At 40.9% G+C, this 10,158-nt stretch overlaps 1 protein-coding gene across 1 annotated transcript in view; it reads right to left on the bottom strand.

The window, feature by feature from the left end:
* Positions 1 to 6,050: 6,050 nt before the first annotated feature.
* Positions 6,051 to 10,158, bottom strand: part of cdh2 (cadherin 2, type 1, N-cadherin (neuronal)) — a 62,083-nt gene continuing 57,975 nt past the window's right edge. Inside the window, exon 16 of the mRNA XM_031294197.2 lies at positions 6,051 to 7,586. Coding sequence (XP_031150057.1) covers positions 7,380 to 7,586 — 207 coding nt within the window. The 3' untranslated portion in view covers positions 6,051 to 7,379. The remainder of the gene's footprint in view (positions 7,587 to 10,158) is intronic.

Here is a 10,158-nt window from a genome sequence, read left to right as displayed (position 1 = left end):
GGCCCTGTATCACATTTTATCCACTAGAAGGGCACTCAAGAGGGACTTGAATCGCATTTCTCTTGAGTTGTGTCGGTAACGGAGAGTACGCAAGTCTATGCACCAATCTATCATCAGAGGGTTAAGACCCAACCCGACAGAGCTGGCAGCAGTTTTGGACAGTGCTGTACTAAAAACAGTTTGACCAATAAGATGATATAAAACATACTGTACATATACTGTAGATAACCTACCAGAGTGTTAAGGTTAATCTTGACAGTAAACTGTGCCATAATAATCTCATTTTCAGCCTCATGCTGCACTCCTACCTCAGCATTTTGGGACTGGGCAGCATCTGGCCTGTCCGTGTATTTGTTTGCCCACAATGCAATTCTTCCATGCTGTAAACAAGACGAGTGAGGCAGTCCTCTCGCTGCTTTGGTTTAGGGTCCTTCTTTGTGCTGCTAGTCAGCCCTGTTATTTTTCTGTGCTAAAAATACTTGTGTGGAAAAACAGAAAACAAAAGAAAAAAGGAGAAAGAAATTCATATTCTCCTGCAACACATTAAGCATCTAAAAACTGTGGAGCAGTCACATCTTTATTCCCACACGCATACTCCCTTCAGTGTGGGAGTTATTAAGGTGTTATTATAGCTGTAAAAGAAATTTGAAACTTATTCCATGGATGCAGCCTAAAAAGTCATTTAGCTCTATATTGTGCAGACTGTATACCAACATAAATCATCCTCTCTGATGATTTCATCTAGTGCATCAGTAACTGGATATATATATATATATATATATATATATATATATATATATATATATATATATATTTTTTTTTTTTTTTTTTTATCTCTTCCATCCACAAGAGACATGCAAAAGAGACAATGACTCAGTGGCAATAAGGCCCAACGTGACTCTTCTGAAATCTACCCTGAGTAAAATCTGTGATTGGACTATGGACTTCAAAAGGACACAGCTTGTAAAAACTTTCTGCGACAGAGAGAAAAGATGTTCCCAGTATAAGCCACCCTGCTTTTGAAGCTCCTCTCCACTTAGAATTGAGGGTAAAGGGTCAAACCAAGAGAAGAAGGCATTTGTAAAAATGATGGCCCATAGAGAGATTAGTCAGTTTAGGATGAAAACTCATTTAACATCATCCAGTCACTGTGTAAATCTATATTACACCTTTTGAGAGTTGCTGCCGCAACGTCATATTAGCTTGAAATACCAGTTTGAGCTGTTTAGTACATCATGGGAATTTTGTCAATTGAATTTAAAGTGTAAAAAGGGATTAAAGGGAGCTTATAATCACTGTTTATGACTACTTAGCCAAGCACAGAGGATGGTTTGACATATATGTCAGAGTTGACTAATGATTTTCAGCTGCTAATTCATCTCTATATTACAGTAATGAGCTGTAATTCATGTATTTTATGCATTTTACATGTCTTACAAATAATAGGCTGATTAAAACACATAATAATAATAATTGATGTGCGCTCACATCTCCCATTCTTTGACGATGTGTGAATGAAAGCTGATGTTCTTTAGACTGACCGTGCTCTGGAGTTTTTCTCCTGCCTGGCTGATGGCTTGTCACCCTGGCCCTCGGCTATCCATACGAATGGGTGACTACAATAGAGTCAGTAGACAGGAAAGACCGGCCTACCCAGTGGCCTCTTTTCTCCTTCATACAGACAATAATATAACGACCCAGTTGTACAATCAGCTGCACATTGATCTCGGGGCCATCTATCCTTCAGCACATTTATTAGCCACTGATCATGGAAGTCCCTCACTAGTCCATTGGAAGACCACAAGAACGGTAACATATTTGTTCTCATTGGAAGACATTATCAAGTTATTGTGTGGAAGTGGCCAAGGGACATTAAGCCTTAATGACAAGAGGGTGATGGAATGTTAAAAGCATGAATGGCTCTCGGGGGAGTCTTTGTTTCCCCACTCTTTCTGTGCCATTCTATTTTCCTCACTCCATTTTTGCATGTTTTCTTTCAAAGGACAATAAAAAATATATATCTCTAGAGTGCACAGTTGCCATTAGGGCTGCAACTAACGATGATTTTCATTGTTGATTAATCTGTGGATTTTTTTTGAAACGTGTATCCCAAAGCCCAAGATGACGTCCTTAAGTGTCTTATTTTGTCCACAACTCAAATATATTCAGTTTACTGTGATAGATGAGAGAGGAAATTAGAAAATAATTAAGTAATAATTTAAGAAGCTGGAATCAGAGAATATTTCCCTTTTTTTCCAGAAAAAATTACACAAACCAATTAATCGATTATCAAAATAGTTAGCGATTAATTTAATAGCTTACAACTCATTGATTAATCTTTGCAGCTTTAGTTGCCATTTGCTTTTGCTTAATGTAAATATTTTTTGCTGTTGTCATTTTCGAATTGTGATAAAGAAGATAAGTGCATGTGTGTGTGTGAGACAGAAGAATAGAAACAGAGAGAAAAAGAGAGAGATGACCTGGGTGTAAATGTGTGTGCATGGTTTATGATTACATGTCCTTTTGTGGAACACATCAACCATTCATGCAAGAAAAACCACAGCGAGATGAGAAATTCCTTCCGTGCACTCGCAGGCAGCAGAAAGTGACATTGAACGCTCATATACAAGTTGAAATCTCATGCTCAGCCGATATGCATCTTATGAAAGAAAGAGCGTTCATTATTTTCGTCTCAGTGCGCCCCACCCTTCCCACCTCACTCTTCCCCCAGTTCTGTGACCACAGTGTCACGACTGTGTGTGGACTGAGAATGATGGCAGGATGGGGCCTGATAAATGAGAGCTGATAAATCAGTATCGCGGACAGAGGCAGAACAATATCTGCTGAAACAGAGGGTGAGCCATTCGAGAGATATCTGCCGGCAGTCAGTGAGAACACAGGGAGCTGTAGATCAAGGCTGGATGTTGATGTGATCACCACACAAAGACCTGGGACTCAAGAACAAGTCCCTTCCAGTCTCTGTGGGTGAAGCAATCCAAACAAATTGATCTAACATTAAACTTAGAGGGCAACACTGTAGAAATGAAATTGATTGATTCTACGCAAGTGACTAGGTCTATACACAAATACATTGAAGTCTGCATGAGCCCTGTGTGTGCACTTTCTGTCATCCAGCCTACTTACTTATTCATTCGAAGGTAGCATGGAAGGACTGGGAAACCGTAAGAAATATGCTCTTGCTGCTGCGGGCCAGAAATTTCTATCGATAGCCTTGGTAGCATCCATCTTCCCAATGTCCACCAAAGGTCAGGAGCAGCATAACTTAGAAGCTGGTTTTGCATCGGATTCTAGTCTGTATTCTGCATGTTTACTGACAGTCCCCCCACGGTAGCTGGGTGGATCTGTGACACTTGCTCAGCCATCCACATGCACACGTGCATACACACACACACACACTCACACACGCACACACACACACACATACACACACACACACACTGAGGAGCTGAGGATGGCTGTGTCTAGTAAATCTGCGATGGTCAGGGGGTGTTGGTGAAAGCATTGTTTCACACTCAATAAAAGGGGCCCTGGGGTGCTTGTAAGAACAGCAATCTGCAGCCATTTTCCAAAGAGAACACCTTGGGAGTACTCGGAGGTTATAAGTTGAGTTCCTCCTCGCATTTGCAGTTAATATTTCAGATAAAAACAAAACCAATAATGTGCCAATGCACATACTGCCGTATCTAATGGGAAAAGATATGGAGTCACTGGAATGCAATGTGCACCCGTGAGCCAGAAGGATACAACCAAGCTCACACTGCTAGCCAACAAATGATAGCACATGCATTATTTATTTTTCTGATTTTGTATTTCTGAGTGTTCTGAGGTCTTTTTTTAAATGTGTTTTTCGTATGTCAGACATAAACTGGCAGATGAAACCCATGTCATTCCCATCCAACTTAATTAGCTTTGTGAATAATGTTCTGCATAATCACATTCCCTTGCATTACTATTTTTTTTGTCAGCTAGCTAAAATGTGCAAATGAGATACTTTTTTGAGCAATTATTTCACCCATCCTTGCTGGACCATATGGCAAATAAATTATGAAAATGTGCTTCTCATAAAATAGTCATTCCAATTACCGCTCAGTCAGTCAATGTCAATGATTATAATCCTCAAAATGCACTGTCCTTAAATTTCCCAAAAAATGTATTCCAGTGTCACTCGAGCAGACTCTCTTGCATTGTTTAACAACACTCGATGTCGGCACACAGCTGTATGTTTGGGGTGTGGATAGTGAAGGAGCTGTGCAGCGGCTGCCTTTATGTCCTGGGCTCTCTTAGGTTGCCAGCTTTCCTTCGAGGATAATCCATGTTTTGAAATTGAAGTGCAGTGCTGGAATATCATTTTTTTTCTCTCCTTGCTGAGGGTTAAAAATAAAACAGGACTTGACTGCTTGGTGGAGATGAACCCGTGGGAGCAATCTGAACATCAAGATGACAATACGGCAGGTTGGGAGAGCCTGCAGAGGAGTTTAAGATGGGGAGCAGGCAGTATTAACAACTGGACAAATGTACACTGTAGCACTATGCTTCAACTCTTAAACAATCCATCTTTTGTGTATAATTTGAAGCAATAGTTCAACATTTGGGATTTTCTGGCTGACAATTAGATGAAAAGATCCAAAACATTCTCAAATCTGTTCATTAAATGCATGGCTGGCAAATTTCCCAAAATCTCTAACTACTCTGTTGTAAAATCTTCCTCTGAAAGGCCATCACAGTTCTTTGGGCACGTTGGGCACATCTAAGCCATAAAAAGGATTTGATGAAGCCCTTTTGAGATGTTGAGTCACTAACCACATCTGTGCCTGACAAAAGATCCAAGCAAAGAAAACAGTTAGGCAAAGGTTTAAGTTGTGTGACGCTTCTATTGGCGAAGTACAAAAAAGGAAATGCATTCAAACCAGCCGTCTGGTTTGAAAACCTCAAAGTAAAAGGAAGTGATTTGGCAAAACCAATCTGTCTCAGCTGCAGTTGAAACAACACCTCGAGGTCAGACAGTTTGTTGTTTAACATTTCACCCGACTGGGCGACGTACAATTCCATGTTGCTTCTGGCAAATGGAATGCACAGCTTTGCATTCTCTGAGATAAGTGATAGGTACCAGACAAGGTCACTTGAAATCTACTCTATATAAATAACTCCTCTCCTAATGCAGGAGGATGTATGAAAATGGCTGGTGTTCTCAAAGTGGTACAGGATGTGGAACTGATTAACACAGAGCAGCGACACTGATTACACCAGCTGAAAAACAAAAGGCAGGTACGGTTCACTGGTTATTCTCTAATAGACATTCACTGCGTTTTGTGTGAGGACTACAAAACCAAACTTGCTCCCGTCTAATCTGGTTGAATTAATAAGCCATGTCCATATCTATTCAACTGGGTGCCAGTGGTGCCTCTGTGAATTATAAGTCCCACAGTGATAGAGGAGAGAGGGCAAAAGAAGGGCAGGTGAAGGCTAAACGGCCCACGTTCTGTGACTTTCATCATCCAGATTCACCACACACACTACGGCTGAACAGATCGTTACCACACACACACACACATCAATCTTGTCTCCATCTTGCCACGTCTCAGCAGATACATGCAGACCTCCTCGAGGCACTTTTTGGAGGCATTCTTCATTTTGAGGTCAAGTCCAATCTGACCTACAGTACTTTACAGTACACATGGCTGATAGCAGACAGGTGCAGGATGGATTTGGCATTTCCATAAGCTTTTGACCTCGACTTGGCTTCAGAACAGTGTTACAGAATGAGCTTAATGTTGACTTCTTAGCCTGCAAGCCACACAACTTATCAAGAATTGTATGTATGCCTAAAGCATTTCTCTTGTGTACAATGTTTGCAAACAATTAAATAAGGGTATAAATGATTTATTCTCCCCTCTGGTAAAACATTGTACAATTAACTATTTTTTTGTTTAAAGCTGTTGTCCTTTGAGATAGATTGCACAATTCGCAATCTAATTACGCCTCTGCAACAATGCTGAGTTTGAGTAAAAACAAAATAAATAAAGAGGCAGTTTAGTTTTTAGCTCCAAAATTAGCATTTTATTTGGATGGTTGGGGTCAGAGATGGATAATTTGTTTTCCAGTACACATGGTTATCCTCAAGGCTTAAGTCCAAAACATTTTCCAGTCTTAAAGCTGATTCAGTAATTAGTGCCTAGCATGTCATCCCACACCACCCCACCAACCCCTTTTTGGTACAAATTCAACAGTTGTGCTGACGAGATCACTACTTTTCCATTTTTATTAATGTTTTTTTCCCACATTTTATACAAAAACTCTCTTAACTTCTACACATTTAATGTCACCCAGATTTTTTATTTTTTTTTTTCACTTTGTAAATAAATTTGGGAAACAACAGTTTGCGTTTTTGTTGTCATGAAAAGATAAAAACATGCAAAAAACTTGAATTTGTAGTCCAAATTATACATTTACAGGTTTGGAACTTTTTGCACTTCTTCATATACTACATCAAAAGAAAAAGATAAAGAAAAAAAAAACATTATGTACACACATCTTTTTACAGTGAAGTTGAAAATATCAGATGATGACTAAGGCAAATGAAGTGTACATAGATTAGACCAAAACCTTCTTTTTTTTTTGTAAAATACTACATCACTTCAGAAAAAAAAGAAAAACAAATCTGCTACAAATGTATGATTCATAACTCCCTTTATTTGCAACCAGCTGCATAATTTTAATTTTTTAGTGAAAAAGTCTAGAAGTCTAGCGTACTGTACAGTGCTGTTCTTAATTGTTTTTCTTTCCATCCAAGCTAACAGATGATCCTTCATTTCTTCGTCTTTGTAGTTTATTTAAATAATCTTCAACAAACAGGAGCGTTGTGTAACCAAAGAAAAAAAAGCATGTAGAAGCATACCAGAGTGTAACATACTTTGTTTGAAATCACTCCAAAAGTCAGTACCATTAAAGCCTTGAACATAAAACTAATCATTTAGATCCAAAAAAATGTACAAAAAGGCACATTATATCCCAGTGCTTCTGTACTGTGAAATTCAAGTGTAACTGAGCGCATTCAATACCAACAATCCAAGTGGCGACAGTCCACCAGTGTTCCCTCCCACAACCTCCATAACTGGACCACAGCCTATGCCTAAGCTTTCAACAAGCATATGTATGCGTAGACTACAACAATAAGCCTAGGTTGGTTGTTTTTGAAAATAATTCTGAATCAGTGTTTATTTTTTGTTTTCTTTTCTGTCACAGTTCCGTCACTCTCTTAGGGAATATCAGAAGCTGTCCATGTCCATCAACAGGAAATCTTTCCTTTTTTCATGTTTTTTTCATCCTTTTTTTCATCTTTCAGGGAGTGGCTGTGTGTCCTAGTCATCACTTCCACCGTACATGTCTGCCAGTTTTCTAAAGCGAGGGCCCCAGTCGTTGAGGTAATCGTAGTCCTGGTCGCCCCCGCTGCTGGACGAGTTGAGGGAGCTTAGGGAGCCAGCTGTGGAGCCGCTGCCCTCGTAGTCGAACACGAGCAGGGAGTCGTAGGGAGGAGCGGTGGGGTCGTTGTCTGCTGCCTTAAGTCCCTGTACAGAAGGAAATAAAACCGCAGTTAGATGAGAAGATTAAGCCACGTCTGCACAGCAACACTGTCTGCAATAAGGAGTGAGCCACATCGACACAACTCCCTCCCCCCTACTGCTGCACATAAACAGACTAATCTATCCTCAAACCAGTCAGTGGTTCTACCTCCACTTGTTCAGGAAATCTGATTAATCAGGCTCTAGTGTTCCTGTGAGTTTCCTATGTGTTTGAGTTGGGACTCTCCTGATGTTTCTGGGATGTCGGATTATCTGCTGCTTGATCAAAAGCCAAGATTGAGCATGTCCAGCAGCCTCAGATGACTGGAATCATCTCCCCTTCCCCCACCGGCCCCTGTGCAAGCCCCCTTCCTCTCTCTTTAAGAGCGGCAGTACAACTCCAGCATCTTTAATATCATATTTATCTGAGTCCTGCCTAAACAGTAGCAGTAAACACTGAGCTCAACTGAGGCCAGGGATGAGAGGAGCGCACGTGTGTGAGTGTGAGTGTGTGTAATCTTGAGGCCCGTGATACTGGTGGAGTTGGTTCTGTTCTAAAGATTGCCTGCGACATTCCCAGAATTCCTCATAGCGTCACGAGAGGTCCTTATGGATTGTTATTGATTTCCAGCCCCATTCCCTAACGGGACTCAGGAGACTTGATGGATTGCTAATCTAGGAGTTGAGATGTGTTTTGGCTATGAACGACTTTGGATCTGAGCCTGGTTTCTCCCTCTCATCGTCACAAGTGAGGTAACCCAACAAATAATAAATGAATTAACAGAAGTGGAGCAGCATAACACAGAAAAAAACAAGACATCAGCTCTTTCGGAACTCAAAGATGTATAGTTTCCTCTCTGCTTCCATTATAGCGCTGAAATGCTCTCAAATAAAAAGATGGATTGAATTAAGGTGCCTAGGCACTTAGCGATTATTTTCCACTTGTTAGCTTTTGTTAAGTATTTGCTCAGGGCTGTGGTGCTGATAATTTGGTGGGAAATATGACAGATGGATCGTTACATTACAATTACAACCATAATCGCTCTGCTGGTTATAGCCCTCTCCATCTACATCCAAAAACCCACTGGCAGTTTCATAAGGTTAGTCAATCACAGAACTCAGCCTAATTTTGTAATAACAGAGTCATCCACTGTGTGGAGACAATCAGAATTCTCAGCGAAATGATGAACTGTCCTCAATTTCCAGAGTCGCTCTGTCCTACAGATGATAAGCCATATTATGCTCATTTTCAGGTTCATAATTGTATTTTAAGGTTGTACCAGAATAGGTTTACATGGTTTAATTTTCAAAAAACACCATATTTTTGTTGTACTGCAGTGCTCTCTCTCACTGCTGCAGATCCTCTTTTCAGCTGGTCTCTGTTTTAGCTACAGAGTCAGACCTCTTTTCTTCTTCTTCTTCTGTACTATCTTTGATTGCACTGCACATGCCCAGTAGCTCAGATGTAGATCATGTCAGCTAGCTAGCTCCATAGACAGTAAAAGAAAGGCTGTTTCTCCAACTTTGGTCAGTTACAAGGCAGGATTAGCTGGGAGACTTCTAAATGAGGGCGCACATGTAAGTAGTTCTTTTGTAGATTATGGTGAACTTGTGTGTGTTGTAGCAGTGCTTTGCTACTGAGAACGAGGTAGCATGCTAGCGTTAGCATGCTAGCATTAGCATGCTAACGCTACGAGCTAATGGTTGCGGTTAGCCTGCTCGTTTCGGCTTGTGACGTCACAAGCCGTGCCGATTTTGAACAGCTCACCCAGTGACTGAAGGCAGGACACATTCAGAAACCGTATCTCACTCTAAACAGCATGGGTGGATTTTTTTCAAAGTTTGTATGTGTGTGGATGCACCAGAGACACAAAAGAACACCCCAAATCCCAGAAAAAGTGATTTTTTCATAATATGGGCACTTTAAAACCCACTGGTATTTCTATTAATAGCCTGGGCTGAAACGCGGCACTATGCAAAAAAACAATAAACGCAATCACTTCAGCTTTGTCTCCCTCTATGGCACTTTGACCACCTGTGGCCAACAGAGGTCATGTCAAGTTGGTGCTGATGTGTCTAATGTCCGCCCCTCCTTTGTGGGAACAGACCACGAGCAGACTGATAGACCTTTGTTTGTCCGACTTTGAGGTTAAAGTCCTTATGCTAAACCTCTGCCTAATTTTTTTTGTCCCTCGAATTTAATTAAGAGCCACAAGCTCCTGGGGCGTGTGCACATTGCAGGATGGAGATCAGACCTCCCTCCCCTCTCGGTCTCCCTGCTCCTCTGGCGACTAGCCCTTATCAGTTAGGTCAGATTCCAGCTCCATGTGAGCGCTGGAGCTACCATGACTGAGCTTTAGCGACAGTCAAATCTGGGACTAAAAACAGATCAACGTTGCCTGGTTGCAGTGAGCGTTTTCTGGGTCAGGATGCTCAGACTTGTAATGTCTCAAAGGTCTGATAAAAAGAAAAAAGTCTGATCAAGGCTGGTGTGCATTGTCAAACTGTAACTTATTGAGCAGTGCAAAATATTAAATTTCAACTCAATACCGGCCGTTACGACAAATGTATTATGTGT

Source organism: Sander lucioperca, chromosome 9, assembly GCF_008315115.2.
Source record: "Sander lucioperca isolate FBNREF2018 chromosome 9, SLUC_FBN_1.2, whole genome shotgun sequence".
Taxonomy (NCBI): Eukaryota; Metazoa; Chordata; class Actinopteri; order Perciformes; family Percidae; genus Sander; species Sander lucioperca.
The sequence above is the reverse complement of the archived record's forward strand: the minus strand, read 5'-3'. Positions and strand labels throughout refer to the sequence as shown.